Source organism: Symphalangus syndactylus, chromosome 3 (assembly GCF_028878055.3).
Source record: "Symphalangus syndactylus isolate Jambi chromosome 3, NHGRI_mSymSyn1-v2.1_pri, whole genome shotgun sequence".
Classification (NCBI taxonomy): Eukaryota; Metazoa; Chordata; class Mammalia; order Primates; family Hylobatidae; genus Symphalangus; species Symphalangus syndactylus.
Window position 1 is genome coordinate 60968746 of NC_072425.2, and position 26950 is coordinate 60995695.

General features: G+C 41.2%; 1 protein-coding gene across 3 annotated transcripts in view; it reads left to right on the top strand.

Moving 5' to 3' along the window:
• The window catches only part of FRMD3 (FERM domain containing 3), a 300351-nt gene that overhangs the window by 172762 nt on the left and 100639 nt on the right, over positions 1 to 26950 (top strand). For all 3 annotated transcript variants that reach the window (XR_008656633.2, XM_055272137.2, XM_055272136.2), the window contains exons 3-4: positions 1437 to 1479; positions 24826 to 24904. Coding sequence is in view for 2 of the 3 variants with exons in the window: in XM_055272137.2 (XP_055128112.1) it covers positions 1437 to 1479; positions 24826 to 24904 (122 nt within the window). In the remaining variant the exon portion in view is untranslated. The remainder of the gene's footprint in view (positions 1 to 1436; positions 1480 to 24825; positions 24905 to 26950) is intronic.

Here is a 26950-nt window from a genome sequence, read left to right on the forward strand (position 1 = left end):
AATATATGTTTTTTTGTGTGTGTGACTTTCCATCATGTTGAAACTCTTGTAATATTCCCATTATTGTTTTTGAAGACTGCAGAGATCTGACACCCTCAGTGGTTTCTAGATTAGAAACCACTAATTTGACGATTCAGTTTTTCAGCTCCTGAGAAAGTAGGAGTCCGAGAAGAATACGCATTTTAGAGCAAATGATTAGCCAGGAGGCCATACAGTTGAGAGGTTAAGGGCCCATGCACCAGAATCCTGCTGCATGGTTGGCTTCACTGTTTATCAGCAGAGTGACCTTAGTCAAGCTGTTTAACATCCTGAGCCCCAGGCTTCTTATTTATAAGTGGAGTGGTAGGGAGGACTACATAAGATAGCACATGGAAACGTTTGAATGACACTTGGCATTTAGTAAGCACTCAACAAATGCTAGCTCTTATTATGGTTATGCATTTACATCAAAGAATATGGATAACACAGGACCTGAGGCTTACTGGATAACACAAAGGAGACAGAGTGAGGTGCAAGAGCTCAATGGACGGTAAGTTTGCTCTTCTGATTTCCTCTCCGGCATCAAGCAGGCGGGATGCCTCCAGAAGGAGAGCTCCCTGACCTCAGGATGGGTACCCCAGGACACCCCCTGTATCATCTCTAAACTACAGGTGTATAAAGTGACTCTAAGTGACATTCCCTGAGCAGCTTCAGGGACCTCATGGTTAGTGATCTCAAAAGCTGCCCAGCTCTCAGCATGTCAAAGTGATCTTTGTATGTGCTGCAGAGAGGGCCAGCCACGGGACCGGCGTGGTGCCTACTTCAAATGCCTGTCAGTAACATGGTTCTGAACTCCCCCAGTCTTTTGGCTTCTTTATTTTGTGATAGAGCTGATTTTTCTTCTTGATGACCTCAGGCCTCTGAAAATGAGATATTTAAGATCATTTACTCCTCCCTACTGTAAAGGAAGAATTGCCTCTGCATATGATAGGGCTAATGCCGGCTTGGCCCAATATTCCTCTTAAGGGAATTTGTCCCGGAAGCAGGACTGGATGCTGATGCTGCCTTGGACTGTGATTCTTTGAGGTCGTGGATGTCAAATGCTAAAAGTCTTTAGCCATATGCGGCTTTCACAGAACCATGCAGCTCAAAGAATCACCTAGGAGTCAATTAGGGTACTAGAACATCCCATTTGAGAGCATATTCTCTCTCTTGTCCTTCTCTCCTAGCAACTGTCTGACTCACATATTACTTGGAAAATGTTAATTCTGTAATTTATATCCTTGTCTGCGCTATGATTATTGCCAAGTTGTTTATGTTGGTCTTCAGAGTGTGGAATTCTGGAGAGTATCTATGGAAACCGAGGCTGTACTTTGGATTTCCTTTTAGTTATTAGGTATGCATCGTATGGTCCAGCAATTTGACCCCTGATCTCTGCTTTTTTTTTTCCTCCCTAGCACTGGCTTGAACCTAACAAGTCCATCTTCAAGCAAATGAAAAGTAAGTGTCAATCTGTGACTTTACTTTTGCTACAATGTGTCCAAAGATAAATACTGTTCCCTGACAAACTTTCTCCTGCCAGGGGAAAAATAGATAGAGTTGAAGAGGTGTTGGGGGGTGTGGGGGCTTCTCTCTCCCCAGGAGAGCCGTGTATGTTCTCCCCTCTTTTTCTATGACCCTCATCTGCACCAGCATCCTATAGTCTCCTGGGCCTCTCTCCCTCCCCCACATCTTGCCCTCATATTTGATATCTGAACAGGGGCTTTGGGATTAGATGGTTAAATACCTCTTAAACACAGCCACCAGGTACCTGGTTCCTTTTGATTATGAGGGTTGCTAGTTAGTCATTAAGTGTGGGAGGGGGTGCAGTATTAAGGAAGATAGGAGAAGCAGATGTGTTTGGAAACTAAAATTTTACCAGTGACTTTGCTGAAGACTGTATCATTACTTTCCATTCCTTGAACTCCCCAAAATGAAAAACATTTTTTTCTTCTGGGCAATTGTTTTAAATCTCCGATGTTCTGAACTTTTTTTTTTTTTTTCTCTCTTTTTAACCAGTGAGCTCTTGGGGAAGTTGGCTTGGATAGCAACATCTCTCTAGCACCCCCTGGTCATCCACCTGGGACCCTGTGAGGAGGGTGTTCACTGGTAGTCCTGGGTGACATGATGTTTTGTTCTGGTCACTCATGCCAGGCTGTAGCCAACCTGCTTTTATTTACGGTTTGGAGGAGAACTTCTGAAATGCACCTCAGAAACTTACTGCCTGCCCCCAAATCCACTTATCCCTCCACATCCACTTTCCCAGGGCTCTGAAATGCAGGTGATGAATCAGTTTCTCATCAGAGATTAGGTTAATGCATATTATGTCACTTGTCATCATTCAAGGGATTCTTTCGTTTTTTGAATATGAAGAAATTATTCTGGGCAGGGTTTTCAGGGGAAAGAAGGAAGAAACTGAACATGGACTACAAACTAGCACGCAGCGTATCTCTTCTTTAACTTTCTTCTTTTTCCCTGCCTCCATGTCCCTTTCTCTCTCTCTTCCTCCCTTCCCATTCCTCCTTCCCTCAGTCCTTTTCTTTTCCTTCCCCTCCCTCTTCCATCCTTCAAGGGCAAACTCTGTCTGGCTAGTGAGGAAGGATGGTTCAGATCCCACAAGTGCAGCAGTGGGTGTGGAAAGTCCAGGGAGGCCAGGCTGCTGGGGCAAGGCTGGAACAGAGTTGGGGTGGGGCTGGAGCAGAATTGGGGCAAGACTGGAACAGAGTTGGGATGTGCATCCAAATAGAAGTAATAGGACAGGCCAGGTGCACGCCTGTAATCCCAGCACTTTAGGAGGCTGAGGCGGGTGGATCACGAGGTCAGGAGATTGAGACCATCCTGGCCAACATGGTAAAACCCCGTCTTTACTAAAAATACAAAAATTAGCTGGGTGTGGTGGCGGTTGCCTGTAGTCCCAGCTACTCAGGAGGCTGAGGCAGGAGAATCGCTTGAACTCAGGAGGTAGAGGTTGCAGTGAGCAGAGATCACACCGCTGCATTCCAGCCTGGGCCACAGAGCGGGACTTGGTCTAAAAAAAAAAAAAAGTAGTAAGACAGGGGTCCCAGGAGGCTGCATATAGTATGATATGCAGGATAATGAGAATGAGCTAAAATGCCTGAGAAAAAAATTGCTGATTCCTAGCTTTTATTCCTTAACTACAAAATGTTGATATTTTTGTTTATATATTCGAAAATATTTAGACTATTTTTCAGTATAATAAATGGTTCTTTGACTTTGGTTCTTATTAAATAAATGCCATGCAATATTTTCCTTTTGTCCTTAAGCCATACCCAGTTTTGAAATAGAAATTTATCTTTGAAGGCATTTCAATACTTAATAGAAGCAAAAAATTAAACTTTGTGAGAAGTTTAAAACTTGTGAGAAATTTAGTGTTTAAGAGCATTGTCTCTATAATACAGCAAATCTGAACAACCAACTAAAATGCATAATTTTTTTTTAAGGCAGGGTCTCATTCTGTCACCAGGCTTTAGTGCAGTGGTGCAATCTTGGCTCACTGCAATCTCACCTCGCAGGTTCAAGCGATTCTTGTGCCTCAGCCTCCCAGATAGCTAGAACTACGGGCGCACACTACTGTGCCTGGCTAATTTTTGTATTTTTAGTAGAGACCAGGTTTCACCATGTTGGCCAGGCTGGTCTCAAACTTCTGATCTTAGGTGATCTGCCTGCCTCTGCCTCCCAAAGTGTTGGGATTACAGGCGTGTGAGCCACTGCACCCACCCTAAAACACATAATGTTTTATTAGAATGGTGTAAAGATTGGCATTTGACTACTGGCCAGTCTTAGTCTAATGACAAATGAAATCTGAATCTGGAAAATAGAATTGTATAAAATTCAGTGTCTGAACCAGACAGGACAACTCACTGATTCTAGGACTGCAAGGGTCTTACCCACCACCCAATCCCTGTTGTATTGCCAAAGACATTGCCGAACAAAAAAATTATGTAATTTTCTCAAGATCACAAACCTAGTTTGATTGTTGTTGTTGATGATGTCTTTCAGTATGAAGAATTTCTGTGTTCTTGTACATATGGCCCTAGAAATATTAACTTTACTGTAAATTAGAAAAATTTTAAACTATGGCTTTTATATTGTTAATCCAGAGAAACCAAGTCCAACCCTGGGGACTTGTCCATGAATTTATCAAAAGAGTCTGGTCACAGAGCCCCAGTGGCTTCATCCTTTTATGCTTATATCACCTTTCAGTAGGCAATGGCTGCAGAATTCCTTGGAGGAACTGTTTCTTACTCACAGAGGATGATGGGCCTTCAGGTTCTTCTTTCTGACCCTATTAAGATCCTTCTGACTCTGGATGTTCCCAGGAATGATGTTTCTCAGGGTTGGCTGAAGGTCAGCTATGCTGATTAACAAACAAGGTGTGATTATTTTTCACTAGTTAAAAAAAATCATGTTTATGTTTTCTCAGTTTAGAAAGATTTAAAATGAAAACAAAAACTATTTCCTTGCTCCTCCCTCTATATCAAGCTCACCCCAAAGAAATAACAATTGCAAACAATATTTTGTATATCCTTCCAAGGATTTTTATGAATGTATATAATCCCCCAACATATATAAGTCCTTTGATAAACAGCAGTGAGATCAATCTCTGTATTTTTCTTCATCTTGTTATTTTTTCTTGATTAATTTTAGAAATTTAAAAATATCCATAATTGATGATTGGCCTGATTTAAAAAGTGGTTTTCTGAGTTAATTGTATGCGTGTATTTTATTTATTTATTTATTTATTTATTTATTTATTTATTTATTTATTTTGAGACAGAGTCTCACTCTGTCACCCAGGCTACAGTGCCATCTTGTGATCTTGGCTCACTGCAACCTCTGCCTCCCTGGTTCAAGCTCTTCTCCTGCCTCAGCCTCCCTGAGTAGCTGGGATTACAGGCACGTGCCACCACACCCAGCTAATTTTTGTATTTTTAGTAGAGACAGGGTTTCGCCATATTGGCCAGGCTGGTCTTGAACTCCTGACCTCAGGTGATCCACCCATTTTGGCCTCCCAAAGAACTGGGATTACAGGCGTGAGCCACTGTGCCCGGCCTATAATGTATTTATTAAGGGAGATCAGGGTGGTTTTGGTGGCTTCTGGTATTTTGCTATTGTAAAGTATACTGCAATAAACATGCTGTATACAATACTGCATCTTGCGAAAGTACATCTGTGCTAAAAATTCCTAGAAGTGGGCCAGGTGTCATGGCTCATGCCTGTAATCCCAGCACTTTGGGTGGCCGAAGTGGGTGCATTACGAGGTCAGGAGATCGAGACCATCCTGGCCAACATGGTGAAACTCTGTCTCTACTAATAATACAAAAATTAGCTGGGTGTGGTGGCACGTGCCGTGCCTGTAATCCCAGCTCCTCGGGAGGCTGAGGCAGGAGAATCGCTTGAACCAGGAAGTTGGAGGTTGCAGTGAGTCGAGTTGGTGCCACTGCACTCCAGCCTGGGCAACAAGAGCGAACTCTGTTTAAAGAAAGAAATTCCTAGAAATAGAATAAGTAGATCTAAAGATATATACATTTTAAATTTCCTTGGTGATAAATATCTAGTCAAGGAGCTTTTAGCCATTTAAATCTAATGACACAAAATGTTACAAAAAATCTAATGACACAAATGACACAATCTGACTCCCTCAAATGTTACCTGAGAATGCCTCTTTCCCTAAAACTTGTTGAAAATAGGGATAATTAAATTTATTTTTCAAGTTTATGAAGGAAGAGAAATGTCTGTTTAATTGAAAAGCTACTTAATTACACAGTTACTTAATTTGGTATACATTTTTACATTAAGATGTTTCTTAAATCTAAGGCTTATTTCTCCTCTGAACTTAGAAGAGATGCTAATATTTTAATTTTTAAATTAACACAGCCTGTAGTCTCAGCTACTCGGGAGGCTGAGGCAGGAGAATGGTGTGAACCCGGGAGGCGGAGCTTGCAGTGAGCCGAGATGGCGCCACTGCAGTCCAGCCTGGGTGACAAGGCAAGACTCTGTCTCAGAAAAGTAATAATAATAAAATAAAATAAAAAATAAAAAATAACATATGGTAAAATTGACTTTATTTTTGTGTGCAGTTCCGTGAGCCTTTACTCATATAGATTTTCATGACCACCAACACAGACAGGATGCTGAACAGTGTCCTGGTTTTCATCACCCCAAAAACCTGCCCGTGCTGTGCCTTTGTGGTGACATCACTGCCTTCCAACAACTTGCAACCACTGGTCTGTTTCATGCCAGTATTGTTTTCTTTTTTGAATCTCATATAGGATGCAATTTTTGAGATCAGCTTTTACTCAGGATAATAACTCTGAGGTTCATCCAAGTTGCTGTGTTTATCAATATATAATAGAAGAACACAGTGAAAGTAGAAGCTAGTCTTTGAAAATATCAAGAAGATTGATGAATTTTTAGCAAAATGGAGGAAAGGAAAAAAGAAGGAGAAGACACAAATTACCAATATCAGGAGCAAAAGAAGGGACACTACTACAGATCCTGCAGAACAACTCTAGGCACAGAAATTTGATTGCTTAGATGAAATAGATCTCTTCCTCAAAAGCCATGACTTACCAAAACTCACCCAAAATAAAATATATAACTTGAGTAGTATTACAACTATTAAATGAATTAGGCTTGAGATTTTCCAGAAAAGAAATCTCCAGCACATTTGCTGTTCCTACTGTTGCAGCCAGCACTTCCTTTTCTATTCCTCAAGCCTTAATTAGGAGCATCTTCTGGAGTATTCTCTTTAGGAGCTGATGCTCATTTCCAGATGTCTCCTGAGTTCTGTCCAGAGGATACTGGAGGGAAAATCGTGGTGAATTTACCACTAGTTTAGTGGGGTCCTTTGCATTCTCATCTTTTCCAATCTGCTTGCTACTATTTACTTTTCAGAGTCCTTAAATAGTTGCTGCATGTATTCTGCCAGGTTTTATAGCTGCGTTCAGTGAAAGAGATGGGGTGGGGTGCAACTAACCCACTGTACCTGGAATTAAAACCTTAAAATCAAACTTTTAATTATTGCTTTTCTATTAGGTGAAAATGCAGGTGGGCTTCATGATTGGGCAGTGCTGAGGGAATACCCTTCTCATTTCCCTATGCTATTGCCATGTCCATAGGTACAAATATGGACTGAGATGTTGATCCATTTTTTGTTTCTTTAAGAGTACTCGGATAACAGATTGCCTTCAAACAAAGTGTTAACTGAATTGCATATTTTTGAATGTTTGGTTTTGCAGAGTCCTTGTGTTTCATGAAGGAATGTTGCTATGCAACATAACAGTGACTTCTCACTTATAATTTTTTTGTTGTTGTTTTTTTGAGACAGAGCTTCACTCTGTCAACCAGGCTGGAGTGCAGTGGCATGATCTTGGCTCACTGCAACCTCCGCCTCCTGAGTTCAAGCGATTCTTGTGCCTCAGCCTCCTGAATAGCTAGGATTACAGGCACATGCCACCACACCCTGCTATCACTTAGAGTTTTTTGCCTTGACTACATAACTGTGGAATGTGGCCCAATGTGTATACATGAAGTGGCACACATCAAGAGGACAGATATTGTATGTTCTACAGGATTTTTGTAGCTGCTCAAATTATATTAGCATGAAAAAAATTTTAGTTACACACTATGACTCAGATGTGCAGAAATGCAATATTATTTTCCTATGACTGAATTCAACTTGCTTGTGATTTTCTTCTTTCTTTGAGAGCAAAGCATTCAATCTTGTCACTTCGGGGTAACTCAGGATCTGCTAGTTTATTTTTTGTTTTTGTTTTTTGAGACAGAGATTTGCTCTTGTCGCCCAGGCTGGAGTACAATGGCACAATCTCAGCTCACTGCAACCTCCGCCTCCTGGGTTCAAGCAATTCTCCTGCCTCAGCTTCCCGAGCAGCTGGGATTACAGGCACCTGCCACCATGCCTGGATTACTTTTTTGCATTTTTAGTAGAGATGGGGTTTCATCATGTTGGTCAGGCTAGCCTTGAACTTCTGAACTCAGGTGATCCTCCCACCTCAGCCTCCCAAAGTGCTGGGGTTACAGGTGAGAGCCACAGCGCCTGGCCTAGGATCTGCTAGTGTAGAATTTGATCACTTTCAGAAAATCGCTCAGTCAATACATAATTTAAATGTAATTGCTTGAAAACCCATACTCCATACTGGTTTTTTTTCTTCCATATGAAGAGCTTTTCCCTTTCTCTCCACCCTAGAATGGCATCATAAGGCCAGAGAAACTTATGTACTGTCTCGGTAGTGAGGGTGACCTCTCTCTCATGTACATTCCTCGAGTTTTCCTTGGTGTGTCTCAGATCGTTGGCATCTTTCCCCACTGCATCCTCTCTGGATGAAACTGGTCCCACCTGACCTTTGAGTGGGGTTGGTGTGTGCTGCTGAGGCCAGTGGTTCCTGCCATGGCCTTAGGATGCAAGTCTCTAGACACTATCCTCTTGTGGCCCCCACTCCAAGTCTCTTTCTCATTGGCACTCAGCACATCTGTTTTCACCTCTGGGACAGGCAGGAACTGCTCAGCCTCAGGGAAACTTGTGTATGCTATCTAAGGCTTCCTCTCTGCCTAAACACACCATGCCACCATTTCTTCAGTACAAAAATGTCAGCAAAATTTTCAGAGTTGCACACAGAAGAGTTTCCTGCAACTACCCTGGGGTTCCTTTTATCTTGCCCCCTACACCTCACTGTGTTCAGCCAAGCCGGTAGTGTTGAGGGATGCTGGATCCTTCTCAGAGATCCAAATGGTGTCCTAAACTTGCTTTTGTCCTCTGTAAATCTCTCCAGGCTCCCCACTTGCCTTCCCTAGCCATGCCCTATGCACAACGAATGACTTTTCTCTTTGGATACGAGATTAATATCCTAAAACAATAGCTGCCTTATACACAAGTACTAACTGTTTTTCAAATGTAATGGGGAAAAAGTACTATTATTTACAATAACAATAACAAGTAAAAATAAATGTCTTATAAATAAATGTTAACACATTCATGCAAGATCGGTAGGATGAAAATGTGAAATCCTACTGTAGCATTGTTGTAGAGTAGATAAAAAAGAGCTCAAAAAATGAAGACATCTCATATTGCAGTTAATATTCTTAATAAAGTCAGTTCTTCAGAAATTAATATATACATTCAATAATTCTCAAATTAAAAATTCAGTGAGATTCTTTATGGCATTTAACAATGTTCTTAAGACTCATTTGCAAGAGAAACATGCTCAATGCTATCCAGTAAATATATAAAAAGACCACTGGTGGGTCCTTGTTCTGTTGAATAGTAAACCAAGGCCTGTGAGTTATAGCAATTAAAGGAGACATAGTAAGAGACACATATAGTAATTAAGATACAGAGCCAGAGATGCGAAAATAATCAGCGGAACAGAAAAAAGCAGTTCCCAGTCCCCACGCCAATCCATTATTTATGGAATATGGGCTATGGTAAATATTGTATTTCATACAAGGGGCAGATAAATTTTTATTCAAGGCATTCTTTTAAGGCATGATTTTTGGATTGTTTTCTTTCCACTTGTTGGGGGATGGGAAAAAGGACATCGCTCATACGATTCACAGGATTAATTCTAGATGTACTCAAAAGCCAAATATGTTTAACAATTTATAAAAGTTTTAGGTAAAAATTTAAGAATATGTTTTATAATCATGGGGTAGCCCAGGGCTTCCTGAGGAAAATATAAAACCCAGAAACAATGAAGCAAAATCCTGACAAATTTGTGCAAAAGCTAAACTTTTGAACTAGAATGCTTTGTTTGTTTGCACAGAGTTGATTTTTTTTTTTTTTTTTTTTTTGGAGATGGAGTCTTGCTCTGTTGCCAGGCTGGAGTGCAGTGGTGTGATCTTGGCTCACTGCAACCTCCGCCTCCCGGGTTCAAGCAATTCTCCTGCCTCAGCCTCCTGAGTAGCTGGGACTACAGGCGCGTGTACCATGCCCAGCTAATTTTTGTATTTTTAGAAGATACGGGGTTTCACCATGTAGGCCAGGATGGTCTCGATCTCTTGACCTTGTGACGCCCCCGCCTGAGTCTCCCAGAGTGCTGGGATTACAGGCGTGAGCCACCGCGCCCAGCCAGAGTAGATTCTTAGTAAATGTTTGTTGAATGAATGACTGTAAAGCAAATTAAAGCACAGGGAAAATAATGGGAAGAACATTTGCCAAACATATAACGAGTAGTAATACGCAGAATGTATTATGTATGATGCTACAAACCAACAGATGAACCGCTCAATATAAAATTATGCAAAAGACTCAGAGAAGGAATAAAAATAAATGACCAAGAAGCTCACAAACAGATGCTCAATATCATTAGCTACAAAGGAAATGCAAATTAGAATAAGATATTTTTATTTACTATACTGAGAAAATTGTAACTATTGATAATATCCAGTTGATGAGGATGAGGGTAACACTTCTGGTGAGAGTGTGTAAACTGATAAAGCCACTTTGGAGAGTAATCTGGTTATATCTTGCAAGATTAAAAATGCCTATGTCTCGGCTGGGCGCGGTGGCTCACGCCTGTAATCCCAGCACTTTGGGAGGCCGAGGTGGGCTGATCACGAGGTCAGGAGATCGAGACCATCCTGGCTAACATGGTGAAACCCCGTCTCTACTAAAAATACAAAAAATTAGCCGGGCGAGGTGGCGGGCACCTGTAGTTCCAGCTACTCGGGAGGCTGAGGCAGGAGAATGGCGTGAACCCCGGTGGGCGGAGCCTGCAGTGAGCCAAGATTGCGCCACTGCACTCCAGCCTGGGCGACAGTGAGACTCCGTCTCAAAAAAAAAAAAAAAAAAAAAAAAAAAATGCGTATGTCTCTTGGTCCAGCAAATCAATTTCTACAAATCTATCTAGAGCAAAATTTATTCACGCACAGGTATATATTATGCAAGGGTGTTTATTACAGCATTGCTTATAACATTGAGAAAGCAATAAAAAGGCCAGTAATTTTTGCAAGGATAAATTATGTGTGTATACATAGTCATTAAAAAAAACAGGCAGACATGTATTATTGACATGGAAAGACCTACTAGATATATTGTTGAGTTTAAAAATCAGATTAAAAGACCACGTAAATAATGATACTTTTATATAAAAATAGAATTTTTTTGTGTGACTATATAGTGCATAGAAGAAGAACTGGAAAGATGTATACTTAACTGTGGTTACCTCTGGGGAAGAGAGCGTAATATAGGGACACGAGGCTTTTGCATTTTCTTATATGTAGTTATGTTATACTCATATCTTTTACCATGAGAATATATTCTTATATGACTTGGTAATAAAAATAAAATAAGCAAAAGGAGAGAAATCTTTATGCAAAACAAGGAAGGAAGGGAGGAAGGAGGGAAGGAAGTAGAGAAGGAAGGAAGAAAGAAAGCGAGGAAGGAAAGGAAGGAAGGAAGAAAGAAAGCAAAGAAGGAGGGAGGAAAGGAAGGAAGGAGGAAAGAAAGGGAGGAAGGAGGGAAGGAAGGAGGGAGGGAAGGAAGAAGGGAAGGAAGGAAAAAGGAAGGAAGGAAGGAGGGAGGTAAGGAAGGAAGGAGGGAAGTAAGGAAGGAAGGAGGGAAGGAAGGAAGGAAGCAGGGTGCGTATGCATTAAGCATGTTCTATAGAAACAGACTGAGATGAAAGAAAGCTCACTTACTCTTCTAAACAAGCTCTCCACTTAATTCTGGCTAGTGCCTGTCTGAGGCCTGATTAGCACAGCAAGGTAGTTAAGATCCTATTCTTGCCCTATTTACCAGAGACTGTGCTGCTCCCAAGCACCCTGAAGGGGCTGGGGTGCTTGGAAATGGCTTCTGCATGCAAATCAGGGTAGGCAGGAACCCCCAGCCTCTGCATAACACATGCATACCACTCAGCCATAATAGCAGTACTGAGTCAAGTTGTTGCTGGCTGATGACAGTGGTGCTCAGAAGTTGTGATGGCACTCCCTGGAAACCTGGGATGGCGTGGAATTCCTGACTTTGACGGTGATAGTCTTGGTACTTCATGTTTATGTCTCATTCATTAGCTTTCCAACGTCCCCCTTGGGGCTAATCTAACAAATAGCTCTCTTGCTAATGAATGATTTTTTGTCAGTAGGAAATTGAGATTGAGACTGAGAGAGAGAGAGAGAGAGAGAGAACCAACAGCATTGATTTTGCTCTGGTGTAAAGCCACAGGTCTCATACTCATGAGGCCAGCTTGGATGCTTGACTCTGAACTCCACTTGTCCTTCCAGTTTTCCCCTTGCTGAGTGTGTTAGTTTCTTTGGGCATCCATAATAAATTATCACATACTGGGTGGCTTAAAACAATAGAAATCTACTTGCTCACAGTTCTGGAGGCCAGAAGTCTGAAACCAAGTTGTCAGCAGGGCCACGCTCCCTCCGAAGGCTCTAGGGAAGAATGCTTCCTGCCTCTTCTGGCTTCTGCTGGTTTCCTGCAGTCCTTGGCCTTCCTTGGCTTGTAGCTGCCTCACTCCACACTCTGCCTCCATCTTCACATGGTGTCTGCCTATGTTTCTCTGTGCCCTGTGTCAAAGTCTCACTCTCCTTTCTCTTATAAAGATATCAGTCAATGGATTTAGGGACCACCCTAACCTAATATGAGTACATTGCAATTAATTAATCAATTACATCTACAAAGACCCTATTTCCAAATAGGGTTCCATTCTGAGGTTCTAGGTGGACATGGGTTTTTTAGATCTCCTGTACTCTCAGCACTTTTTTTTAGCCTCTTTCTTTAGCTTACTACCTCTAGCCCCCTTTGTGTATGTTGTTCTTTTTTGCTGACCTTGGTCACATGCTTTTGACAGTAAAGCTTTGCACGATTCATTTCTTCAAATCCCTGTTGTGGCTGTAACCCTGCCTCCAGAGCAAGGGGCAGCCTATGCCATCATCCTCATTCGTATACCCATACTTGTCTCATCATAATCTCCAGCACTGGGTTTGGAAAATTTCTTCACCTGTTCATGGCTTTGTATAAAATGTTATGCATGTTATTGATTCATAATAAATGCTTTCTGACTAGGATTAAAATGCTCTTTTTACGGCACAGGTGGAAGTTCAAATGCCATTTTTTTACAAAAAAAAGCAAAACATACAACTGAACACAGCTCATTACATAAATCAAAAAGTACAAAGTCCCCAAGTACTATGGTTTAGTTTTGGATGCCTTTGTTCTTCCCAGTTTTCTTCTTCCAAAGCTTCTTTCCAAGAAGAGCAGCTATGATTTTTGTTTCAGCCATGGAGTGTCTCCAGCGTTGGACACCTGTTTGTTTACCTTATTCTAGAGACAGCTCATTAGCTTGGGCCAGGTATCTGTTATTCCACCAAGTTCAACTGTTCATCAGAATTTTTATATTTGATCCTTCTTCCAGGAAGTTAATGCAATTTGAGCCTATAAATGGTTTCCATGTTGTGCTTTTTCTTTGTTTCCCAATATGGAAGGAGAGGACAGTAACAATAGTAATGACAAAAACCCTTAATTTTATAGCATGCAGTTCTAAATGATGTGCACACTTGACAAGCCATAGATTTCTAATTTTTAACTTTATGCTTATGCAATGATTGGTGGCAACACTGACATCATTTTGATTGGGTGCAGTAGTGTGTGCAGGGGTTTCAGGGAGTACCTAGCACTCCTCATGAGAAGGGGGGTAGTATGACAGGGGTAGTGGAGGAAGCAGAAGGAATAGGAGCCTCTCCTGGGGGAAGTCCTTATATCTCTGGGGTGGTACTTTCAGGGGTTTCCTTCTTTCTTCAGGAATGCCCGCATTCTTTCTTAAGGGCCCACACGACTCAAAACTACACATGTTGGCAGCATGAGTGTCTGAATGATAACCATGATGGGCAGAAGGTTCCATGCTCGGTATGTGAGTACTAGAGGTGGTTCAAGTGTGGGCCAAGTGGGTAGGAAGGCTTTGTTCATGTCTCCCTTTGGTGAGAGAGCCTTTATAATTCCTGATTTTTGGATGCAACTTTATAGTGTCAAATTTCAATACCAAGTTATATAAGTAGTTGAATTTTTCTGTTACAGTTGTTATTTCTACATATTGATTTACACCTACGAACATGACTCCAAGGGTCTGGATAGTTATACAACATCAGCAGCAAACAGGTTCCTGGGTCTCTTGCCTTCAGTTTCATGTGTTCTTGCTAACCTTTTGGCTAAAGTGTTTAGGTCATTGTACCCTCGGCTCAGGCAGCAAAGCTGTTCTTTAGATGCCAGGGCTGCCAAATATCTCTTCATATACACACCTGTCTCATGCCCACTTCTTCCTCACTCCTCCCTGGGAGATGACAGTGCCCCCTCACTCTTTCAATGAAGGCAAAAGGCAAGGTAACATTGAAGGACTTGACTTTAACCACGTTGGTTTCTTCCCTGCACTTTAGAGTAACAATAACTCCTATGCATTCAGTCCACAGATCTCAGCAGGCTGCGAAGTGCTCTGCAGTCATGAACTCATGTCATCCTCATTGTGGTCTCTACGACAGGTCGCAGGCCACACCTAGTCACCACCTATGTTCATATGGCCTTTGGTCTAGGAATAGGTTTCACATTTTTAAATGGTTGAAAAAAACCAAAAGATATATAAGATTTTTGTGGCATACAAAAATGATACAAATTCAAACTTCAGTGTTTTATTGAAGCACAGCTATACGCACTTGTTTATGTATTGGTGGTGGCTGCTTCTCCACTACAACAACTGGGTGGAGTCATTGAGATAGAAAACTCAAGCCTTCCACAGTTGAAAATATTTATTCTCTAGCCCTTTACAGAGAAAGTTTGATGCCCTGCTCTCTGTGGTTGGTTCCATTATTATTCCCATTTTACAGATGAGGAAATGGAGGCAGGGAGTTGTAAGTTTGGACACAGCAATTTGTTCAAGTGACAAACTTGAGGTTAGAAGTATTGGACCCCGGCCGGGCGTGGTGGCTCACGCTTGTAATCCCAGCACTTTGGGAGGCCGAGGCGGGTGGATCACGAGGTCAGGAGATCGAGACCATGGTGAAACCCCGTCTCTACTAAAAATACAAAAAATTAGCCAGGCGTGGTGGCAGGCGCCTGTAGTCCCAGCTACTCGGAGAGGCTGAGGCAGGAGAATGGCGTGAACCCGGGAGGCGGAGCTTGCAGTGAGCCGAGATTGCGCCACTGCACTCCAGCCTGGCGACAGAGCAAGACTCCGTCTCAAAAAAAAAAAAAAAGAAGTATTGGACCCCAAAGTCTCTTTTCAAGCTTCCCCTGAGCAGGCATAGGCAGGAAGAGAATTCAGAGACCAAGGATTTGTGAGGCAACCACTCAGCATTCCAATCTCCCCTAAGAGAGTTCTCTGAGTGACTCTAGTCAGTGCCTACGTGTGTGGGTGGGCATGCCTGTGTGTGATAAAAGCACAGGAGGGAACTGTAACGAGAGGAAGATGAATTAAACATGATTTAAAAAACCTGTCTCTGCTTTGGAAGCTGGGGAAACACAGTGATTATCATTTCAGTAAGAGTAGGGGAAGGATCATCACTGTTGCTGATGATGCTGATAGTAACAGTTGTTGTTTAATGATTATAATCATTTCCATGTAGAAGAGAGCAGTCGTGAATGCAACCTGCACTCTCTGTGGCTGGCTTATTTACACATATTTCTAGAGTCACAGTTGGAGAATGAGTGAGCAATGTGCTCCCCTTTAGGTGCTCAAGCATCATTTTGCATATGTGCAGAGGTAGTTTGTGCTTTCGAACCATATCATTATTGAGTGCAGCACAGTTGAATCCATTAGCATCGCTGTGCATGGCATGTGTACAACAGGAATATAGGCAACAGTGACCAAGCTGAGAATAAAATCAAGAGCTCAATCACTTTCACAATAGCTACAAATAAATAAATAAATAAATAAATAAATAAATAAATACTTAAGAATATACCTAACCAAGGAGGTGAAAGACCTCTACAAAGGAAACTACAAAACACTGCTGAAAGAAATCATAGACAACACAAACAAACGGAAACACATCCCATGCTCATGGATGGATAGAATCAATATTGTGAAAATGACCATACTGCCGAAGGCAATCTACAAATTCAGTGTAATTCCCATCAAAATACCACCATCATTCTTCACAAAATTAGAAAAACCAATTCTAAAAACCATATGGAACCAAAAAAGAGCCCACACAGACAAAGTAAGACTATGCAAAAAGAAAAAATCTGGAGGCATCACATTGCCCGACTTCAGACTATATACTATAAGGTCATAGTCACCAAACAGCATGGTACTGGTATAAAAATAGGCACATAGACCAATGGAACAGAATAGAAAACCAAGAAATAAAGCCAAATACTTACAGCCAACTGATCAACAAAGCAAACAAAAACGTAAACTGGGGAAAGGACACCCTGTTCAACAAATGGTGCTGGGATAATTGGCAAGCCACATAAAGAAGAATGAAACTGGATTCTCATCTCTCACCTTATACAAAAATCAACTCAAGATGGATCAAAGACTTAAATCTAAGACCTGAAACCGTTAAGATTCTAGAAGATAGCATTGGATAACATTGGATAAACCCTTCTAGACATTGGGTTAGGCAAAGACTTCATGACCAAAAACCCAAAAGCAAATGCAACAAAAACAAACATAAATATATGGGACTTAATTAAGCTGAAAAACTCCTGCACAAAAAATAAATAATCAGCAGAGTTAACAGACAACCCACTGAGTGGGAGAAAATTTTCACAATCTATACATTCGACAAAGGACTAATATCTAGAATCTACAAAGAACTCCAACAAATCAGCAAGAAAAAAACAAGCAATCCCATCAAAAAGTGGGCTAAGGACATGAATAGACCATTCTCAAAAGAAGATATACAAATGGGCAACAAACATATGAGAAAATGCTCAACATCACTAATGATCAGAGAAATGCAAATAAAAACCACAATGTGATACGTTACTACTGTAAGAATGGCCATAATTAAAAATAAAAAAATAATAAATGTTGGGGTGGGTGTGGTGAAAAGGGAACACTTTTACACTATTGGTGGGGTTGTAAACTAGTACAACCACTATGGAAAACAGTGTGGAGATTCCTTAAAGAACTAAAAGTAGATCTACCATTTGATCCAGCAATTTCACTACTGGGTATCCAGTACCCAGAGAAAAAGAAGTCATTATACGACAGAGATACTTGCACATGCATGTTTATAGCAGCACAATTTGCAGTTGCAAAAATATGGAACCAGCCCAAATGCCCATCAGTCAATGAGTGGATAAAGAAAATGTAATATATGTATATATATTCCATGTATGTTATATATATATAATATATATAATGTTATATATAATATATATAATGCTATATATAATAATATATATAACGTTATATATATAATATATATTATATATATAGCATTATATATAAAATATATATTATATATATATACACCATGGAATACTACTCAGCCATAAAAAGGAATGAATTAATGGCATTTGCAGGAATTGAAGACTCTAATTGAATATTTCAGGAATGGAAAAGCAAACATCGCATGTTATCACTTTTATGTGGGAGCTAAGCTATGAGCTAAGCTATAAGGCATAAAAATGATATGACGGACTTTGGGGACTCGGGACAAAGGGTGGGGGGTGGTGAGGGATAACAGACTACACATTGGGTACAGTATATACTGCTTGGGTGATGGGTGCATCCAAATCCCAGAAATCACCACTAAAGAACTTATTCATGTAACCAAACACCACCTGTTTCCCAAAAACCTATCGAAATAAAAAAAATTGTTAAAAAGGAAATTGGGGAGATTTTTCCTAGCTGTAAATCAGAATGTATATGAGAAACATTGTGAGTTTGTATGTATAGTCCTGAAATTACGCTTCTGATTTCCCCATGATTCTTCATGATGACTGGAGGAAAACGTTTGGTTTTAAGGAAAAAAAATGCTGCTGGCCGGGCGCAGTGGCTCACGCCTGTAATCCCAGCACTTTGGGAGGCCGAGGCGGGCGGATCACGAGGTCAGGAGATGGGAGACCATCCTGGCTAACACGGTGAAACCCCGTCTCTACTAAAAATACAAAAGAATTAGCCGGGCGTGGTGGCGGGCGCCTGTAGTCCCAGCTACTCGGGAGGCTGAAGCAGGAGAGTGGCGTGAACCCGGGAGGCGGAGCTTGCAGTGAGCCGAGATCGCGCCACTGCACTCCAGTCTGGGCGACAGAGCGAGACTCTGTCAAAAAAAAAAAAAAAAAAAAAAAGCTGCTAAGTGATGTTTCTCTCTCAAAAAATCCTATCTGATCTTTTCAGAAATAGAAAGAAAGTCCCTTTTTCCCTTTCACTCAGGATCCTGCTTAATTAATCGTTTCCTATCCTCAACTCCATTTCTGGGCAGTGGCTCATTGTGGAGATGAGAAATTCTGTCTCTGTTTTATAAACAGCTGTACCTCTCTCCATGTTCTCAGTGTTATCAAATCAGCAAAATGATGCTACCCTGGGATTTGCTGACACAAAAGGGGCCACTGAGCTGCCTCGAGGAGACACTTGGCTCCCCAGCCCTTGTCTGGCAGGTATCAGTTGGCTGTGAGAAAGGAGCCCTGCTGTTCTCAGTGCAATTACAAGCTCTTGGCATTTAAAAGTGGATTTCACTTTTTTCCCCTTCTCTGCTACTCTAGTGGTATGCTCTGTTTTTAGCACTTACATGGCTGAGTTAATACTTTTCAGCTGTTGAGTTGAGTTCAATTCAGTCTTCACCATCCCCTCCCTCCTATTTCCACCTCCCACTTTCCTTCTCTTCTTCTGGTAGGAGTGTTTATCTCAACAAAACATAATCTCACATTTAGATAATGCCCTGTGTGCACGTGCCAGGAGCCATTTGGATCCACCCAAACACATCTGGAAGGTAGACATGATGGCTGGCACTGGCACTGTGACCTCTGCAGAGCAGGAAAGAGAAATTAGGTGGCTTTCTCAAGATCACTGTTGGGACATCCTCTTCAAAACTCAGGGGCTTATCCTCTGGGGGATTTGGAGTTTTCACCACCCTGTGTGCTTGAGCACCACATCAGATAAGGCCAGGATGTCTTCTCCCGTGGGGTGGCCATGCTGCCCAGTCTAGTAAAGATGCACAGAGGCTGTTCATGATGATACTGTTGGGAAAGGGCTCCAATGCAGGCTGTGGGTTTGCGCAGATAGCTCCTTCATTAGACATTTCCTCTAGTGATTCTGCACCAAATGTTTGGCACAGATAAGGATCTTTCTTTACGTCATTCCCCTTTCCCTGTAGTTTAAGAACACATGGAAGCTGGATTGCATAGACACTTAGCAGCTTGGAGAAGGGGTTAGTCATCGTTGTACAAGGGGATTCAGGACCTCGGACATGTCCCAGGGAGTAAATGGGGGCTTCCATGTTGCATCTGAGAAGTCTCCTTTTCCAGCAGTCATACAGCTGGTGTGGGTGCACCACAGTGCTCAAATGCTGGACTTCTGACCCCAAACCATTGCCACCACACTTGGGGTTAAAGATGACCCCCAACCTCCTTGTTCAATGACTTACAATTTTAAATGATTTGATTTTTGAGTGTTTTATTTTTTTTCAAGGTAGTAAAAAGAATTGCACATGCTTCGTGGGTTTGATTGGAGTGGGGATGGGAAAAGGGAGCAGAGGTGGCAGTCTTCTCTCATCTGTTACATCTTCTTGGCTTTATTCTTTTCCATAGCACATATGACCTTCTAATGTCCTGGTATTTCACATATTTATTTTGATTTTTATACCTGTTTATCCCTACTGAATGTGTCCTCCATGAAGACAGAATTTCTTTTTAACTTTTACTTTAGATTCAGGGGTTACATGCACATGTTTATTAGCTGGATATTTTTCATGATGCTGAGGTTTGGGGTATGAATGATCCTGTTACCCAGCTACTAAGCATAGTACCCAATAGTTAGTTTTTCAACACTTGCCCCCTTTACTTTCTTCTTCTAGTAGTCCCCAGTGTCTGTTGTTTCCATCTTTATGTCCATGAGTACCCAATGTTTTGCTCCCACTTCTAAGTGAGAACATGCAGTGTTTGTTTTTCTGCTCCTGTGTTAATTTTCCTAGGATAATGGCTTCCAGCTACATTCATGTTGCTGCAAAGGATGTGATTTTGTTCTTTTTTATGGCTGCATAGTATTCCATGGTGTATACGTACCACATTTTCTTTATTCAGTCCGCCATTGATGGGCACTTAGGTTGATTCCATAAGATGGAATTTTTGGCCAGGCAGAGTGGCTCACGCCTGTAATCCAGCACTTTGGGAGGCCAAGGCAGGTGGATCACCTGAGGTCAGGAGTTCGAGACCAGCCTGGCCAACATGGTGAAACCCTGTCTCTACTAAAAATACAAAAAATTAGCCAGGCATTGTGGTGGGCGCCTGTATTCTCAGCTACTCAGGAGGCTGAGCCAGGAGAATTGCTTGAACCCAGGAGGCAGAGGTTGCAGTGAGCTGAGATCGTGCCATTTCACTCTCAGACTGGGCAACAAGAGCCAAACTCTGTCTCAAGAAAAAAAAAAGACAGAGTTTTTGTCTGTTCACAGCTGCTAACATTTGTGCAATGAATGTTTGTACAACATCTAAAACTGTGTCTGTTACCTATAACAAGAGATAGTTGTTGATTGAATTAATCAATCCTGCCTCTAGAAGTAGCTATGGTAACCAACTCCAGAGTCCCTGAATTTTATTCCAGATGTTGAGTGGGAAGAACAGAAGCTGAGAAAAGAGGCTTTCAAAATGTAAATCGTAGGAATTGCTGTAGTGATCCAGATGACAAACTTTTCTAGATCTGTATTTTGATTCTGTCAGAGGGACCAAGGGATGAATGTGATGGCAGGGCCTCAGTGTTCCTCTAGACATCTGCCTCAGAGCCTGGGGTTTATCATTCACCAGTTCATTTATCCACACACTCAGAAAATCAACCTTTTATCAATAATCAGCTCTGGGGATAAAAAGCTGAACAAGACATATTATTCTACACCCTCATGCATCTTGTCATCCACAACTAGATCAGCATTTTGGGGGAAATTATTTATCTTTTCAGCCTATTCCAGCCCTGTGAAGGAACATTCTTTAGCAGTACTACTTTATAAAATAATAATATAATTTTTTGCATCTATTAATAGAACCTTAAGTAAGTTTCTTAAGGAAAAAGCCCCCCCCCCCCACCCCCGCCACTGCAGTGGCCTCGTCAGGCCTGGGTGAAGACATTGACCTTCTCATCAGTTCAGGTCCCTGGGACTACTCCTGGATCACTGTGACAGAACTGAGTGGTTCTTCCAACTTACAGGGAAACTCTTCTTTTATTGGTGACATGAGGTCAATGATGTTGGCTAGATATGAGAGAAAAACACAGTAGGGCATATATGATGGTAGAAAAAAATAGAAAATGTTAAACTTGAAAAGTGCCTCCTCTTGTTTTTCCTGCCGCCAGCTCTCATCCCTTCTCTGACAAGGGGTTCAATAGTTAGCATATCTTGAGCACCTTGTATTGATTTCTCCTGTGATCATATCCCAGCACATGGAGGGAGATGTCAGAAACATAGTGGCTTGTTCTGTGTGACTTAGCAACAGCAGATATGAAAAGAATTAAGACTGTGGGCCTATTGTAAACTCAGGGCAAATCAACACTGAGAGGAGACCATTGACAGGAGATGACAATTATGTCCAGAATGAGGCTGGCAATCCTAGGGCCCCAGGCTTGAGGAAGCATAGAGCAGACAAGAATCTACTTAGGATGGAGGGGCCGGCTGGTGAAGGCCATTCAGAACTGCTTCAAATGAAGAGGACTGGGATGTTTATTTTAGGGAAGACTCAGAAGGCCCACAAGTGCCATCTTCAGATGATGGAAGGACTCTTCATATATGTGGGAGAAGCACTAGACCTTCCTGGAGCCTCAGAGCTTGGAGTGAGGAGAACTGGGTGGGAAGGCTTCCTACACTCAGACATGGTCAAGGAGAGCACTGGGGAGCAGTTCTGGGCCTCACTGCCTGATCCTTTGGAACAAGTGCGAGTCACTATTTGTATCTGAGGAGCTCTGATGCTTACTGAAGCCAACTTAGGACACTAAGAAGTTAATGCTTCAGGAAGAAGAGAAGGACAGCTCTCGTTTGGGGCCATTTTCTGTGATCTTCCTTTGTATAAATTGCTGATAGTCAGGGAACTTTATTTTTCTGCTCTCTTTAAAACATTTTCCCATACCTATTGATCCAACAATTCAACTTTTGAGAGTCTATATTATAGAAATAAAAATACAAGCATATAGCGACCTATGCACAAGGATGGATATGGTTTGATGTAGAATAGTTTGAATTGCAAAAGTGTGAAAACGACCTAAATGACAATTAAAAGAGAATAATTGAGTACAGTCTGGTGTATTCATAATATGAACTATTCTGTAGTTACTATAGATATTAAGTTAGATCTCTATTTACTATCCTGGAAGGATGGGCAGGATATAGCGTTAAGTGAAGAAAGTGAGAGAAACATGTACGGTATGATCTTATTTTGTTAGAATAAATTAAAAATCTCTCCACATATATAATATAATCATGTTGGCATATATTTGTGTGAGGATGGCAAAAGGAGGGGAAGAATATAGATGAAAGTTGTTAACATGGGTTGGAGAGTTTGGGGTGTGATGAAGTTGGGTAGGCACCTGAGACAGATGGGGCAGGATTAGAGACAAAGTGAATAATGAAGCAGGATGGCATGTCTGTCTATCATCTATCTATCTATCTATCATCTATCTATCTATCTATCATCTATCATCTATCATCTATCTATCATCTATCTATCTATCTATCTATCATCTATCTATCTATCTATCTATCTATCTATCTATCTATCTATCATGTATCTATCTATCAATCATCTATCTACCTATCTCTATCTATCTCTATTAAAGATGGTACTTTAAACAAACTTAAAAGAAAGCTGGGAAATGTTTAAAGAGAAATTATTTTGTATTAGAACTGAATTTCTAGATATCATTAAAGATGAATGATGTACTTTTCTAAGCTTTTTCTTTGCTGTATAGAAGTTATCTATTTTCTCCTAGTGCTTCAGGAAAAAAAAAAGGTTCTTTTCTTAAATCTAGGGAACATAGGATCAGGTTAGGAGCACTCATTTCAGTTAAGAATTTTGCCAGTTGTTGGTAGGGAAGTAGGGCATTGAATGAAAAGAGTTCTAGTGTGTGTGTGTGTGTGTGTGTGTGTGTATGTGTATGATCAGTTTTTCTCTGCTGAGATCATCAGCAAGATGCTGCTCTTTATTTTGTAATTTAGATGCTATCAAATCATTTTTAATAATTGTTTTTCATATTAAATTATTCTTATTATACATTCATATTCAAGAACCCTATGGCTTTTCTTATGTAAAGGATTTGTTTACATCTGGAGTAGTCCAGACATTGTAGAGTTGGATGGCAGTTTAACCCCTGCGTATCTTGAAAGAGGAATTTGGGTAAAATAGGATGTTGTTTCATATTCACGTTTGAATGTAGACTGAAAACTGATCCCAAGTAGCTTTACTGATACAGAAGCAAATGAGTGGTATGTCCGATCCATGGAAATAGTAATGCTAACTATTTTATTTCCTTGATTTTAAGATGTTCATTTTATATGTTAACTGAAATCTGAATGCATCTCACTACACTTGTATGCATTTATCAGAGTAATATTGCAAGTCGGTAGTGATCTTATGATGGAAGGTCTTGGAAGTCCTGTAGAATCCCCATTAGCTGGGTGAGTTCTGGATATTTGATGCAAATTAGAACACTCCAGAATCATGAACCTCATCCAGAATTGCAGCCTACATAGGGTTTTCCCTTCAGGGAAACCAGAAAGTTATAAAAATGTTTTCTTTTCTTTTTTTTCTTTTCCTTTTTTTTTTTTTTTTGAGATGGAGTTTCACTTTTATTGCCCAGGCTGGAGTGCAATGGTGCAATCTCAGCTCACTGCAACCTCCGCCTCCTGGGTTCAAGCAATTCTCCTGCCTCAGCCTCCCGAGTAGCTGAGATTACAGGCACATGCCACCATGCCTGGCTGATTTTTTTTTTGTATTTTTAGTAGAGATGGGGTTCCTCCTTGTTGGTCAGGCTGGTCTGACCTCAGGTGATCCGCCCGCTTGGCCTCCCAAAGTGCTGGGATTACAGGCGTGAGCCACCACGCCCGGCTGCCCAACAGTGTTTATTTTCATACAGGTGACTGCCTTTATAGATAGATAATACTAAAAATCTGCAAAGTAGGATGTCTGCATGGCTGACTCCATCTTTTAAATCTTAATTTTAATTCAGAGGCACCATCATTTTGGGAAAACTAGTCATGTGCAGTGACATTTTTTTTTTCCACCTCACAGGCTAAAAAAATCTTTTGTGAGCCCAGCAACTTGAATGGTGCTTATGGGCAATTTGTTTGTCACAAGGGGTGGGAAGAATCAGAAGAGAAGTGTTCTCTGGAGCTGTGTGCTGGAGAGAATGAAGGAATGAAGGCGAGCTGTGATGTGGAAAAATGAGCTCACTGACTAGGTTGCTAGTATTCTACATTTGCTCTGGGAGTCCTGTCAAGCATTTTCTTTGAGTTTTGTTGTTGCTGTCGCTTTGTTTTCTTGGGCATCATATGTGCTTCTTCCAAAACAATCACCCCCTCTTGGCCCCCACTCCCCAGGCTAGTCTGTCAGGCTGCACGGCTGCCTTTCCCGTGTGTGTTTGAGGCCATGGTCTTTTGCTGCTTTTCTCATGCCTTTTCTTTATGATGTTTCAGCTCATCCACCATACACCATGTGCTTTAGAGTGAAATTCTACCCACATGAACCCTTGAAGATTAAAGAAGAGCTCACAAGGTATTTTTTGTTTGTTTGTATGTTTAACGTGCGCCTTTAACCAGCCAGAATCTCTTTGGTCTTGCAGGCTAGACGGGCCTCCTGTCTAGAGCTGACCGTCTCAGTGTTGCAGGCTTGGAACTCAGCGTTTTTGCTTCTCTTACACTGAATTGTTTTGGGATTTTTTAAAAAAACAATTGTCATTGAGAGTGTAATTAACTGCAGAAAAAAGCACTGGCTATGACGGGGGAGGTGTTCTCTGAAAACATCTGACAGTGGGGTGCTAAAAATAAATAGGAGGCGTCTGTCTTCGAGACATGGGCAAATTCATACCCAGTACAGTCCCTAGTCTATCTTTCGGATCTCAGCTTTTCTGGGAGGGAAAAGATCACCTGGCAGAATGCACTGTCTGTCATCCTGCCTTCCGCTTGCTGAATGACCGACTGGGAGGCAGGCTTCCCTCCACTCAGACTCTTCTCAGCCCAGCTCTCTGAATTTTTGAGTCCTTGTACCTCCTCCCTTCTCACCTCCCTCTGCTGGGGCTACAGCTTCAGTGTACCTTCTGGGGGTTTGGCTTCCTTGAATAACCTGGGCACATGTTGTGAGCAGGATTCTAGGAGGATGGGAGAGAGAGCGCTGCTGTGCACTTAGCTCTAGATGAGGCTCTGGCTTGGTGACCACAGAAATCACTTGCTATAATCATCTCTCAAAATAAGCTGCTTAGGTACAGATAGATGCAACAGAAAAGCAAGTGTAATCTGCTCTGATCATTGGCAGGGGGAGGTTTTGGGTTCTTGGATATTTTGCTTCCTTGTTATTATCCAGGGTCTCTGGTAAGCTTGACCATTAGTGGCATGGAGGTGACTTTGGGAGGGAGCAGATGGTTCTGCTCTCTATTATTAATTTGCTCACAGTCATTTAGCTTACTAAATGTGCTGGGGGTGGGAGATGGGGAGAGAGGGTGTGTGTGTGTGGAAATGAGGGTAATAGATAATGGATGTTATAAGCAGTGGTTGGGATTTTGCAATCTGGCCTGGTTTTTTCTTTTCATTGAGGTAAAATTCACATGACATAAATGTATCTCACCATTTTAAAGTGTATAATGCAGTGGCATTCGGTACATTCACAGTGTTGGACAACCCTCCCCACCATCTGGTTCTAGAAGTTTTCATCACCCTCAAAAGAAACCATGTGCCCCATAGAAGTCACTCCCTATTCTTCACCCTAGTCCCCATCCAAGCCCCTGGCAACCACTAATCTACTTTTGGTTTCTATGGATTTACCCATTCTGGACATTTCATGTAAATGGAATGGTATAGTATGTAGCCTTGGTCTGATTTTGGATTGAAAATTTTAATTATTTATTTGATAAATTTGTTCTCACTTGCTGTTACTACCCAGGGGGCAGTGACTAAATTAGCTGCCAAAGAGAGAGAGGGAGAGAGAGAGGAGAGAGAGGGAGAGCTATTTTTCCTGCCCTCAGGGTGCTAACAGTGTAATTAGGAAGATCAAATCAAATCCTAATGTCTCACTTTTGTCATTTGTTCTCTTTATAATTTTGTCTGGAGGATAAAAATTGAGTATGTGTCACAATATAAATTAAGGATGGACATTTTGTTGTTGAAAAAAGTCCCATTTGAAAGTAAAAGAGTACAGCGTTTCAGTTAATAACCCTAGTTTCGCCCCTCTCAATTGTATTTGCTAACATTTTCCTACCTTTGACTAAATAGCTCAGGTATGAATAATGGAATATCGTGACCCTTTCAGTTTCCAAAGGTAATTAAGATGTTCCACTGCCTTTATACAAGTAGAAATGGACTTTTCTTAGTCAACGCAGTCCTTAGAATTCTAAACGAATTGAGAAACTGTGGAATGCCCCAGGTACTTACGGTTTGAATTCCTATCTTGAAGGCATTTAGTTTTTCTTATATGCTAAATGTTATTTTATTATAAGATTAAAGTTTGAGAAGAATTTAATATGTGAGAAGTTAAGATCATATTCATGACCATGCTTAAGAGTAAAGAAATGTTAAGAAAAAGGCAAATTTAAAAACACAAAATAATAAA